At 36.9% G+C, this 14,986-nt stretch overlaps 1 protein-coding gene across 1 annotated transcript in view; it reads left to right on the top strand.

The window, feature by feature from the left end:
* C10H1orf87 (chromosome 10 C1orf87 homolog) overlaps positions 1-14,986 on the top strand; it is a 72,187-nt gene that overhangs the window by 34,835 nt on the left and 22,366 nt on the right. Inside the window, 1 exon segment of the mRNA XM_032303729.1 lies at positions 4,508-4,605. Coding sequence (XP_032159620.1) covers positions 4,508-4,605 — 98 coding nt within the window.

Below are 14,986 nucleotides of genomic sequence, written 5' to 3' on the forward strand. Positions count from 1 at the left end.
TCTTACATCTTGCCACTCAAATGAATGAAATTTTGCCATTTTCAAAGAATAGTCTAAAAACATGTCAAATATCTACCATCCCCATTCCGTGGACTCACACCTCCTGTTCCTCTAGTTCAACTTTGATGCAATGATGGCTTCTGGCAGGACTGCTGAGGCAACATAGATCCTCATCCAGTGTTCTGAGTACTCTTATAAGCCACTAAGGACAAGAGACTATTATGAACTCAGTTCCTGAGTTCTCCAGGAGCTCAGGGGAAAGGTGCCATTTTAAACATGACATAGTTCTGTATGACAAAAGCAGTGACGGCAGTAACTTGGAACACAGAAAAAGAACAACAACATAGCCTGGCTCAAAACCCGTCCAGAGGAGATGATGCAAATACTAAATCTTACGGGACAAGTGAATTTGGCAAAGAATTAGGAGGAAGGCAGAGACAATGATGGGAAAAGTATCTTAGGTAAAAAGAACAGTGTGAAATGGGACTGAAATAAGAGAGAGCACAACTAATTCAGGAAACTGGAAGTCATTCATATAGACAAAATATCGTGGGTGTGTGGTGGCTGGGGCTGGGGATGGTGGGAGATGCTGCCCAAGTTGATGTTAGAAAGGAAAGTTGGAGCCAATTTATGATGGGTCTTTCTAAGGAGCTGAACTTTGTCCTGAGGCCCAAAAGGATCATCACAGTATATTAAACAGTGAATGATATGATCAAATTTGAAATTTGGAAAAAGCACTCTAATGGAATATGAAGAATCAGAGGCAAAGAGACCCTTTAGAAGGCTATTCCAATAATTCAAGCAAGAAATTAGGAGGTTTTAAATCAGGACGTTAACAGGAGAGATAGAGATATTAAGGAGGTAGGAAAGTATATCTTGGTGACTAACTAGATATGGGCCCTGAATTAGGAAGATCAAAATGACTCCCAGGGTTCTGGCCTTGGCAACTTGGTGAGTGGTGGTACCATTCTCTATGATAGAAAACCAACAAGGAGTAGATTTGAAGGGATGGGGGATAGGATGAGGGGCTCAGTTTTAAACACTTTGTTCTTGGTTGAGACAGTAAAGCTAAATAATGATTTAAAGGTCTTTAATATACAGGTCTTTTATAGATAGATATAGATAGATAGAGATATATCTTATATCTATCTATCTATATATATAATATAAAGGTCTTTAATATAATGAAGCCATGGGAGTAGTTAGGGTTACCCAAGGACATAATGGAAAGTAGAGGAGGACACTTATTGTTAAGGAGTAGGTAGAAGAGAAGCCAACAAAGGAGACTAAAAATAATCACAAGAGGCATGGGAGTGGTCAAGAAAGCCAAAAAAGAGATTTATAGAAGGATGGCATGATTAGTCATGTTATATGATGTGAAGAGACAATCTATAATTAGGACTGAAGGGTACTCATGCAATTTCAAACCATGGAAGTTACCAGTGACTTGGCAAATACAGTTAAAGTACAGTGATGGGGTAAAATGCAAATGGAGCTTTGAGTGGGAAGAGAGGAAGTTGAGAGAGCATCTGTGCACCACTCTTTCAAGGAGCATTTTGGGGAAATGAATATTTATTTCACATGTCATTTTCTAAATAACATAGACATTTTATTTACATTTGATTAAAAAACATTTCCTTACTAAACAGAAGAAACTACACATAATGAAATGTTTTCTTTTTGAACAAGGGTCATCATGATGAATATTCAAGCTTTAAGCAATTTTAGTAATAATCCTGAATAACACTAAGTTGCCAGGATTCTGGTAGATGTTTTTTTGCTCCTTTATAACTGTCAGCTCTTAGCAGCCATCAATCAATCTGCTTCTAGGAACCCTGATGTACTATTTCTAATCTGCTGTTCATTTTAGCCTAGAGCAAAACTCAGTGTTGCCAGAAGTAAATGAACTGTTTTAAGAATAACCTCTTACACTGATGTTTAAAAATACATTAATATGCTATAACCATGAGGATAATTCAATTTTTATTTAAGGAGTAAAATGGCATAATGTGACTAATTTCTACCTCTCTAAATTTATTTTTGCCACCCTCTGCCCATACACACTCTAGTCTTTACTGTCTTCAACTCATTCATTCACTTCCTTGTTCATCTATGTATTTGTTTGTTCAATAATTATTGGCATTATATTTTTCAATGTGGTGCTAAACAAATGGCCATTGAAAAATGAATAAAACACAACTGCAGGCCTCACTAAGCCAGTGTCTTTTAAAGAAACTCTAGTGACCACATCATTATAAAAGGGTATAAAATTATAGTAGAATGGATAATGTCAAAATATATGCAGTTTCTAAAAAGTACCATACTCTATCTCATCCATTAATCACACATGGTTTTCTTCTGCCTGGAATTTTCCCTGACCCCTTACTCTTCTGTAAACTCTAACTCGTTGTTTTGCTTTGTTTTGTTTTGTTTTTCTGTTCCAAACTGATCTTCTTTCCTCTGTTAAGCATCCCTGACAGGACTTCTCCATACCTAGGAAGTAACATGTACAAGCATTGAACCTAGATGTATTGTTTGTTTCCTTCCATAAAGATAAACAAAGATTAGTTTTTATGTCACTGTTTTACGGTTTAGGTTCTATTATTATTCTGCTATGTTCTGACCAACAGATCAGGAGATGAGTGCCACTGAAGAGACAGTTTGTTATACACAGCTTCCAAGGCAAGGGAGCATGGCACACCCACACCAGCAGGGTTGGTCAGGCGGCAGAGGGGATGAAGCGAAAATGTGGACAGGAGCCCTTATTGTGGAATAGGAGAGGCAGGGTAAGCCAGTTTAGGATTGGCTAGTTTGAATAATTTCAGTGATCCCTGGGGCATAGGGGCTGTCCCTATTTGCCTAGTACTTGACCCTGGGGTGATAAGGGTAGGGAAATAGTGGCCCCAGTGTGAGAGCCCCCCTCCCCCGATAAAAGAAGAGGTTGCTTTGCCTATGAAAGAAAAACACACTTTCAAGCCTGTCCTTTACCCTTGCTAGGAACTGGTTAGCCTTGAGAGGGGCAATCACTCCAGGGTCAGCACAGCCCTGATGTCAAATCATTAGAGTAAAAAAACATGCATAATACAGTCACTGTACTGAACTTCCTCTCAGAGTAATAACAGTAGCTACAGTTGAGATCAAGCACAAATTAGACATCTCTTTCTTTGCCCTTTCCTTCCTTCCTTCCTTCCTCCCACCCTTTCCTTCCTCCTTCCCTTCCTTTCTTCTTTCCTTCTTTCTATCCCTTCTTCCCTTCTTTCTCCTTTTCTTGTTGTCTCTCTCTCCCTTCTCCCCTCTCCTCCCCTCTCATCCCTCTTTCCTCTCTTGCCTTTCTTCATCTCTTCATTTCAACAAATATTAATCAAATGCAAACTAAAAGCAAGGCATTATTCTAACTGTTTATTTTCTCATGTAACCCTCACAGAACCTTAGGAATTAGAAAATACTAGTCTTGTTTAGTAGATGAAACACTGGGCACAGAAAGGTCACACAAATCACAGACAGCAGATCTTGTGTCCAAAATAACTCCTGCTTCATTCCAAAGTCTATGTTTAAACATTGTGCTAGGGGTGCCTAGGTGGCTCAGTCAGTTAAGTGTCCACCTCTTGATTTTGGCTCAGGTCATGATCTCAGAGTTATGAGATCAAACCCCACATGGGGCACCACACTGAATGTGGAGCCTGCTTAAGATTCCCTCTCTCCCTTTCCCTCCCCACTTCTCTACTTCCTCTGCCTCTCCAACCCCCACATGCCCATGCACTCTTTCTCTCTCTCTCTCTCTCTCTCTCTCTACACACACACACACACACACACACACACACACACACATATGCTAAGCACACAATATATGCTATCATACCCCTAAATTCTGAAATGTCACCCATCCACCAAACTGAGAAATGATTTGTCAGCTAGACTCAGAAAATATTAAGTACCTGGGAAACTACAGTGACATTTTATTCACTTATCCAACAAAAATTTACTGGGCGTCTGGTTTCTAGACTAAGTTCCATCATTTATGAACTGTGTAACATCAGGGAAGTGACTTAATCTTTTTAAGTATTGGTTTTGCCATGTATGAAATGCAGATAACAACACTAGCTGTGCTAATATATCAAGCTTGTTTTATAAACCAAAGGAGATACACAAAAATATCTTACACTTTACCTGTATATTAAGTACATATAATTTCTAGGCCTTGACCACCCATTTCATTGCTGGCAAAAAAAAAAAAAAAAAAAATTTGAGAATACAGTTATCTTTTATTAAGACATATCAAAGAAAATAGCAAAAATGTGGCTGGCAAAAATTTAAGATCAGCATTTCAAAGTTCAATGGCTTCTGAGTAATGAACTGCACCTCTGCATCAATCAAATAAAAATTTGCTAATTTTATTTTAATTTTTTACATTTTAATTCCAGCATAGTTAACATACAGTGCTGTATTAGATAAAATTTAAATCTTAATTTCATTATAATGAAACTCCAAATCCTTTCTTACTTTGCAGGTCAGGACTATATATGGAAAACATGGACTATATCTAACTTTGAGTCTCCTGGAGACATTGCTAAATCATCAAGCTCTGGGTTACCATGGTGAAATAAAGTAAATTGATTTTTTATTCACATAGTCCTCTATTAGGATACCAAACACTGAGATCTGTTTTTAGAAGCTTCATGTGTGAAGCAATCAATTTCTATTTTTAAAAATATTTATTTATTTATTTTAGAGAGAGAGCACATGTGTGTGGGGAAGGGGCAAAGGGAGAGGAAGAGAGAATCTCAAGCAGACTTCCCACTAAGCATGGAGCCTGATGCAGGGCTTGATCTCATGACCCTGAGATCATGTCCTCAGCTGAAATCAAGAGTTGGATGCTCAACCAACAGAGCCACCCAGATGCCCCTGAAGTAATCAATTTCATTAATTGAAAATACTTAAGAAATGTTTGCTTAAATTAAGACAGCCTTCTTGGTCATCAAAATACAAAGCAGAAAACTTCGAATTCCAACCATTATAGACTATCAAGAGTCAGATTTACCATTTCATCTGAAATAACTTAAAAATAGGACAAAATATATGAAGCAATGGTTTTTCAGATGTTTATACCAGGCAGCACAAAACTGTAATTCCCTAAAGAAAGAAAAATAAATGAGGCAAGCTAAGCTTATGGGAACAAGAAGAGGAAATCCTGACCCCAGAATTCTTCTTCCACTAAAGAGATGGCATTTGGAGTTATGGAAGGCCAAGAAGGCTAGAATGCACAGTACAGAGAAGTGGAGAAGAGAGATCCCCCAGAGAGTTCTCTCTGGAGATTTCTAAAGAGTTGCTCTTGAGTACTGGCTAATGTATCCATTTGAGGAAACTACCCATAGCCCTGGGGTGAGGAGGAAGAAGAACAAAAAAAAAGAGACAGAAAAAATTTTAGGTCTTGCACAAGGGTTGAGAATAGTTCAGGTCAACTTAAAACAGACTGTTATAAATATAAGCTGTTATATATAAGTCTCATGGTGACCACAAAGCAAAAAGCTATAAAAGAGACACAAAAGATAATGAGAAAGAAATCTAAACATATCACTAAAGAATCATCAAATCACAAAGGAGGAGACCAAGAGATAAAGGAACAGAGGAACTACAAAACAACCAGAAGGCAATGAACAAAATGGCAGTAAGTACATACCCATCTATAATTACTTTAAATGTAAATGGACTAAATTCTCCAATCAAAAGATACAGAGCGACTGAATGGATAAGAAAGAAACAAGATGCATCTATACGCTGCCTATAAAAGACTCAAATCAGACATAAGGATAACACACAGACTGAAAGTGAAGGAATAGAAAAAGATATTCTATGCAAATGGAAACCAAAAGAACGCCAGGGGAGCTATAATTACATCAGACAAAATAGACTTTAAAACAAAGATAAAATGGAGATAAGAGTGTTCATAACCGGGGCGCCTGGGTGGCTCAGTGGGTTAAGCCGCTGCCTCGGGCTCGGGTCATGATCTCAGGGTCCTGGGATCGAGTCCCGCATCGGGCTCTCTGCTCGGCAGGGAGCCTGCTTCCTTCTCTCTCTCTCTCTGCCTGCCTCTCAGTGTACTTGTAATTTCTCTCTGTCAAATAAATAAATAAAATCTTAAAAAAAAAAAAAAAGAGTGTTCATAACCATCAGAGCTATACTACAAATATTAAAAGACCTCAGGTAGAGGAAAAAGATAATTTTAGATCTACACCAAAACACTGAAAAGTACTGGAAATAGTAATATATGGATGAATAAAAAAATATATTTCTCATTAAAAAAACTCTTTAAAAGAAAATTTACTATTTAAAGCAAAAATAATAACAATGAACTATGGGATTCATAACATAAGTGCAACATTTGACAATAACATACACAGCTGCAAGGGGGAAAAAAAGATGTACTTGATAAGGTTCTTATACTATAAGTATTATAATTTTGTTTGAAAGAAGAATATAATGAGTTAAAATGCTAATTAAAAAGATAAAAAGGATACACATGCATACTTAAATAATAAAATATTAAAAAGAGGAAAATGAAACAAGAAACAAATAAGATAAATAGGAAATAAATATCAAGGTATTAGATTTAAAGCCAACCATATCAAGAATTACATTAAGTATTAATGATCCAAATGTACCAATAAAAAGTCTGTGATGTTCAGATTTCATATAAAAAGCAAGATTTAACTAAATGCTGTCTACAACCAACACATTTAAAATAAAAGACATACTAAAAGTAAAAAGATGGAAATGATACACCATGTTAACTCTAATAAAATGAAAGTCACCTTGGTTACATTAACATCAAATAAAATGCATTCCAAAGCAAGGGATGCCAAAAAGTTGATTCATCAAGAGAACATAACAAACCTAAATGTTCATGTCCTTAATAATATAGCTTTAATTTACATAAATCAAAAACATAAAACTTAAAGAAGAAACAGACAAATTTATAATTACAATTGGAGAATATAATATCTTTGTCAATAATTGATAATAAGCAGTAATAAAATAAAAAATTGGACAAATGATCAAATAACTTGATCAATCAAGTAGCAATTACAGAATACTCCATATAATAGCAGAATACAGATTCTTTTTCATCATACATGAAATATTTAAAAAATTAAATCATATTCTGAGCCATAAAACAAGTCTCAGTAAGTTTAAAATGATGAAATCGTATAAAATATGTTCTCTGATCACAACAGAATTAAAGTAGAAATTAAAAGCAACAAACAAAAATCCTGGAAATCTCCAAACATTATGAAACTAAACAACACACTTCTAAATAACCTATGGTAAGAGAGAAAAAGGAAATTAGAAAACATTTTGAACTGAATTAAAATGAAAACACAACATACCTGTAATTTTTAGCTGTTCTCTTTTTCTCACATTTCCTATTCAATCCATCAAAAATTAATTAGGGAAGCAACTCGATCTTCAGAATACCCCCAGAATCTGGTCACTTCTCACCACCTCTATTGTTAATTAACTACATCTCATTCAAGCTACCATTGTATGTCTCCTGGATTAGTATAATAGCCTCCTAACTGAACTAGATTTCTTCCTTGTTCCTAGTTTATCCTCAGTACAGTAGCTACAGTGATTTGTTAAAACCTAAAACAGTTTATGTCATTGTTTTGCATGGAACTGTAAGAGAATCTTATTTCACTAAGAGGAGGAAAAAAAGAAAAAAAAAAAACCCAAGTCCTTATAAAGAGTGCTACCTGATTTGCTCCCCGATTACTTCTCTAGCTCCGTCTACAACTACATTTGCCTATTCTGTTCCAGTTACCCTGTAATCCTTGTCCTTCTCACACATACCATGCATATAACCACCTTAGCAACTAACCTCTGAATACTTCCTCTACTTAAAACACTTGTTTACCCAGATATCTTCATGTTAACTCGATCATCTTCTTTATTTTTTACTCAAATGTCACCTTGTCCACCTAGTCCATAGCCTACACTAACCACCCTAGTTAAAGTTGTACCTCTCAGCCCCTCTTCCTCTTACCCTGCTTTCCTTCTGCTTTCTTCGACACACTTCTAATGTAGTCGGTGATTTGCTGATGTATTATGTTTATTGTTATCTGTTGATCTCTGATAGTCTATAAGCTATACTGCCAGGGGTCAGGAATATTATTTGTTTTTCTCACTGATGTATCCTAAGCGTCTAGAGCATGGCCTCTTAGAATTTAATTCGCACATATTAGAATTCAATAAATATCTATGAAAGTGAACTGAACAAGGGAAGGGGTAGAACGTCAAGGTACTCTCAGGGATGCCTAGTCAGACACAAATTCTGACTAGTCCCTCTCGTGGCCAAATTGAAGAAGACCATTCCTAAAGACCTCATCAAAATCAGGTTCCTTGTGCTATCTTTTTAGCACTCAGCTATTTTCTTTCTTAAAACTTATCTTTATTTGTAATTACACATTTATTTATGTGATTTGATACTTTAATGTCTAGGTAGGTATCTCCATGCTGGCAGGGAACATGACTGTTTCCTTCACATTATATCCCCAGCATCTTGTAGGCCAACACTTGGCACATGATAGTCACACAGTAAATATTTGATTAATTCATTTATTAATTTATTTAACAAATACTTATTGAGCTGCTACTGTATACCAAGCACTACTCTAATCACTGGGGACAGAGATATGAATGCAATAGTCTCCTCTCTTGTGAATCTTGTATTCTAATGGGGAAGAGAAACAGTAAAGAAGCTGGAATATGTGACATATATTACATGATGATTAGAGCAATACAGAAAAGCAAAGAAGGGTAAAGGTTACAGCGAACATCAACTGATAAATAAATGATGGAAGGAGACTGAACCTAGCCAATGAATTTCCACCAGGCCAGCTTCAGGACGTGGGGGTTTCCCTCATCTAAAACCTTGGAGATGGCTGAGTAGCAGGGAGGAAGGTGGTTAAGCAAAAAAAGCAGAAAAGTGGGCTAAGAGCCAAGTAAAAACAAATCATCTAAAATTGGGAGTCCCAAAAAACCCCTCAAAATGGAGAAAAGCAAGTATCAGCACTCACATTATACCTGCTACATAGTATACTTGATTAAAAGATAGGGTCCAGAACCAAGATTCCGGAAACAGATATATGAGAATAAAGGGATTGGGGAGCAAATGAGGTTAGGCTACGTATATCAATATTGTCAGTTTCCCGCTGTTTTATGTGCATATCAGAGAAGCACACTGGTTTCTTTATTCACCTGTCTTTGACCTTTGAATGTTCAAGGACATCAAACCATGAGAACTAGTAAAGAATTGCATTTATAAGTGATAAACCTGTTTCATCCTTAAACAGTCATTGGCTAAAGCTTCTTCTGTTGAATTAAATCCATTCTGTTAAGGGTTTTGTATGCAAACCTATATCCTTAAGAGATTAAAGATGCAATTTAGACACACATTTTAGGAGCTGAATGCACGAATCATTATTTTAGTACATATTGTCCATTAATCTGCTGTTCAATTGGGAACCCATTTGGAATGTGGCTGCTTGCTAATTAGCAGGATTCTAGTGCTGAGCTGCTTCCTGATTAAATGTCCTTTAGAATCAATAAAACATCAGGAGGGATTATGGTGATGTGGGATTAGCCCCATCTAACCAAATAAAATGAGTTGTGTTCCCTTCTTAAACTGTCACGTTGCAAGAGCTGATGAGAGGAGCAATTTCACGAACGATGTTACAAAGTTGTTGTTTTTTGTGTTGTTGTTGTTTTTTTTTAAAACTGAGATTTTGTTTTTTGCCATTTGCCTACAAATTAGCAGAGACATTAGTGAATGTCTGCTAGGGTAAGGCGATTTTGAGAAAGACTTGATTACGATTTCAAATCTCTACTCTGAATCACCCTTATGTAAAATGAGTTCAGGTTGTGTTGGATGGAAATTATTATCCTCATTCTTGGCCAGGAACACGTAAGTCAGAATTAGCATTTAATGTTTCTGTGTGACTTTGCAATAAATGGTAATTAAGGAGGGCAGAGAGAGAACAGGAGGCAAACTAATACCCTAAAATTGTATTGGCAAAATTAAATGCTTCAAACCCAGTTTAAAACACAGGCACACAAGCCAAATTGTGTTGGGGGAGGGGATAAATAATGAAGCTGCTCTGGAAGCTGCATAAATAGAATGTAGCAATTGACACAGCCACAAGTAGGACTTATCATACACATCTGGTCCATTATGAAGAGTGCAATTAGGTTGAAAAGGACTGGTTTGATAATCCCAGGAACAACCAGAGGATTTTAGGAGATAAAGCAAACATGAGGTGTCCGATTCAGCAATTACTTGTAAATGGGAATAGGAAAATTGGTAGATAGTGAGCAATTAGAGAAATGTTATGGATCTGCCCATCAGCTGGGTCTTGGGAACTGGACCTGGCTCTTAAGAGTTCACTAATTTCGTCTTCTTTTGCAGAAGTCCATATCCATATGGGGTCTGAATAATAATAATGATGATATTATTATTATTATTATTATTATTATTGAGTCAACATTTATATACTGGTAACTATATTATAGGCAATATTCTAAGTGTTTTATAAATATTACCTCTTTTAATCCTTGTAAATGCTCCATGAGGTAGGTACTACTATTTTTCAAAAGAGGAAACTAGGGCACAGAGAGGGTAAAACCAATAGGTAACTGATTAATGAATTCATCAATCAGTCTGAGTCAAAAGCAGGCTCTCTAGCTTCAGAGTCTTCACTCTCAATACACCATATAGACTCTCCTGCAAGTCCTAGGAAACTCAGACGCTTCTAGGACACTGACTAAGCATAAGAGCTTTAGGCAAACCCACTGAGTTCCATGGCTGGCTCCATTCTTGGGCTTGGTACTGAGCAGTCTGGATTTGAGGAGCTCAGTATCTTCAGTCCTCTCCCCTAAGACCCAGGAGAGGTGTGAGATACAGATACAAAAGCAAGGAGGCTCCTAAGTTCCAGGGTGAGTCATGATCCAAAGAAGCCCAGGGCCCAGCCCAAGGTAACTTCCCCTCACTGGTGGAGCACCTCCCCTAGCCCTTCAGCCACTTACATTGGGGAAAAGCAGCTTTAGTCCTGGAATCATATGGACCTAGATAGAAAACCTTGTTCTGAAATGCTCTAGTTTGGGAAAGTTTGGCAGGTAACTAATTTCTCTTAACCTTAATTTTCTCATCTGTCAAATGGAAACAAAAATTATTTTGTATGGATTTGAGAGTTTATTCCCTTCACAGTTAACTGGAAGGCAAAAAGAATACAATGCAGGGCCCTCCATCAAGAAGGTGAACACAAAGGAAGATGGTGGAGAGGAATGAGCATCCCAGTGGCTGAGTTAAATGACATAACAAAAATAACCTCCTGACTTGACGCTGAAAGGGACTGATTCACGTGGTACCTTATATGCGCCAGGCATGGGACTAAATGCTTTACATGGCTTATCTCATTTTACTCCTAATAGCCCCATGAGTTATGTTTTTATATCCACTTCACAGATGATCAAACTGAGATTCAGAGACCTTAAGTAAATTGTCCCAAAAGCTGGGCTTCATTGAATCTTTATTTCTGTTATGGGCTGAATTGCATCTCCCCAAATTCATACACTGAAACTCTAACCTCCAGTAACTTACCCTATGACCCTGTTTGGAGATAAAGTCTTTAAAGAGGCTATTGAGTTAAATAAAATGAATCTATGAGGGTGAGCCTCAATCCAGTCTGACTGGTATCCTTACAAGAAGAGGAAATTTGGAAATAGGAACCCCAAAGATGGGTTAACACAGAGAAAAGACCATGTGAGGACACAGTGAGAAAGTGGCCATCTACAAGCCAATGACAGAGCCTCAGAATAAGTCGAACTTGCTGATACCTTGATCTTGGACTTCCAGCTTTCCAAGCCATAGAAAATAAATTTCTATTGTTTAACTTCCAGTCTATGGTATTATGGTACAATAGCCTACCTGCCTCCTCCTTCTAGAATATTCTGTACTCTCTCAGCTGGAGGAAAATATTATAGGATCCTTAAGGGAATGGCATGATAATTAAATGCTTCAAACCATGATATTTAAACTATGATTCTAGCAGTCTGAACAAGCTGGCACCTCAGTGCTATTTTACACTACATTTCAGCTGAGCTTGGGGAGACCTGTAGGGACTAACCAGATAAGAGAAGGAGAAGAGTGTCTCAGAGGGAAAAAGAACAAGGCAAAGAAGTAAGCAAAAGTATTGTGGATTTGGAGAACTAGGACTATTGGTTATGGCAGGAGCATTCATTTCATAAGCTGGAGAAAGGTAATGGACTTAGGAAGTAAGCACCGACATACTTTTGGTTTAAGCCTTTATGAAACTCATAAAGAAACAGGTCACCTGTAATTAACTTAATCAAGATTACCAGGGTGTTTCTATGAAATAGGCCACCTTTTGTATGTTTGGTATGTTTAGGCTTTTGTTCCATGTTATTTTGATATATAAGACTTACTATATAAAATTACTTATTGTATAAAATGTCATCCACATACTGTATAAAATATTAGCCACTTAATAATCCATAATTAAATTTTAATGAATAAATAAAGAGGCAAAAACTTCACCAGTAGCCAAAACTAATAAGCACTCTAGTGCCAAAATCTAGAAGGAATCTTACTAACTATAAATAAATGGAATCTGGGAAAATCAGTGAGTTGGCATTCATCCTTGGCCCTGTCTACCTGTGAGAAGTACAACTGACAGAAGATCTCTCATTCTTTCACCAGACTTCCCCTTGATTTGGAGGCCCCAAGTCTTAACCCACTAAAAAATGACACAAGCACCACTTTCTGTAGCTGCAAGAGTATTGTTAGCCTGTGTCCGTACCCACCCAAGGGTACATACCCATACGCTTACCCACATACTGCTTTTCTGTACCAATGCAGAAAGCACAACTTCAGAGAATGACAGTGCAAAAGTTTGGGGTGGGGAAGGAGGGCAGGGGCAAACCTGGCTGTGATGTCTGCATTTGATGAGGCATAATTCCTGCCAATAAAGTCATGTGGGTTGGAGCAGAGAGAGTCAGATCCCTGGTAGTCATATATGCGAAGTATATTGATAATGACATACATGCTAATTTCATGTCTAATACGCAACCCACCTGAGCTGGTCCCAACCAAGGGCCACCAGGTGTCAGTGAGGGTTGGCACTCACTCTGTGACTGTAGGACTAAATGAGCAGCGAATAGGACCAAGGAAAATCTATGCAACTGATCTGTTGAGTTGTGCAGAATGTGAAGAGTTCCTCATTTGACAGTGAATATAGAGAACTCCAAATATGAGATCTAATTTTAAAAATAATGCAGAATACAGAGAAGCAATGAGAATCCTGCAGATTCCAAATAGCAGCAAATTCTTGAAAATGATTACTCTAAAAACTAGGAAATGTTTAGAAAACCACTGATGTTCTCTATAGGCTGTATGGAGCCATGTCCTCTATTGAAACCAACTGGAAAGTAATAAGCATAATAAACTACTAAAATGAAATTTAGAAGCACTAAAGTGAACAGAAGGAACTGAAGGAACTTGGTAAACATGGACAGTTTCAAGAAGCAGAAGCTTCTATAATCCAAATAAAGTGATAATCAGGAGTGTAACTATATTTGCTGATGTATGTCCACTAGACTAAATGGGATCCCTTGTCTATACTGCATCATTATGTTATACACCAGAAACTAATATAATGTTACATATAAATTAGATCTCAATAAAAAATTATGAGACAATCAAGGAAATCTTATCATTGCTAGATAGTTGATGATATTAAGTTATTTGTATTACATTTTTAGGTCAACAAACTTTTTCTATAAAGGACCTGATAGTAACTCTTTGGGTTTTGTGAGTCTACAGTCTATTTCCACTACTCAACTGTGTCAGTGTAGCTTGAAAGCAGCCACAAACAACGTATAACAAATGGCTGTGGTTATTTTCCAATAAAATATTAATTAATTGATTTTCTTGAGAAAGAGAAAGCAAGCATGATTGGCCAAGGGAGTGCAAAGGAGGAGGAAGAGAGAGAGTCTTAAGCAGACTCCATGATGAGTGTGGAGCCCAACGTGGACCTCAATCTCACAACCCTGAGATATTGACCTGAGCAAAAACCTAGAGTTGGATGCTCAACCAACTGAGCAACCCAGTCACCCTCCAATAAAATACTATTTACTAAAATAAAAGAGGTAACCAGGGATCAAAAAAAAGTAAAAGTGATACTAGGTAAAATCTATTAAGAATATCAAACTTGAAAGTTTTCCACAAAATTTAGAGAAGAAAATGAGAGAAGATAGTAGACATAGAAGAGAAAAAATAGAAATTGAACCTAAGAGACCTTGGCATTGTGGAAGAAGAAACTAGAAAAATGGAACAAGAACTAGCAACAAAACCTACAACTGAAAAAAACTTTACAGAGATGGGAAAAAAGAAAAAAACCTCTGTGTACAGATCAAAAGGACTCAGTATGACTAAGATAAATGAAGGGAAAAATACATCCATGTCTATCCTAACAAAAGTTTTGTGTTTACAGAGACAAGAAAATTACTTAAGGAGGCAGACCAAAACCAAAATAAAACTAAACCAAAGCAAAGGAAGGAAAACATTAATTTTAAATGAACCCAAATCAGATTGACCTCAAACTTCTGCAATAAAGAATACCAGAAGACACTGGAGCTGTGTTCAGGAGAAAAAAAATGTAACTGAAATGAAATTATATTACATTCACGTGTAAGGCCATATAATTCAATGGTTAAGCATGCAAGATTTGGAGTCAAACAGCCAGAGTTTAAATTCTGGCTACCTCATTGAAAACGTGGGTCCTTGGGCAACTCTTTTACACGTTTCATAGGATGGCTATCTCAATTAAATGAGATAATGCACACAAAGTACTCAGAATACTTACTAAAGGCCATTTTAACGTAATAACCTAGTGGAATTTAGAATTTGAGCTCA

This window comes from Mustela erminea, chromosome 10 (assembly GCF_009829155.1).
Source record: "Mustela erminea isolate mMusErm1 chromosome 10, mMusErm1.Pri, whole genome shotgun sequence".
Lineage (NCBI taxonomy): Eukaryota > Metazoa > Chordata > Mammalia > Carnivora > Mustelidae > Mustela > Mustela erminea.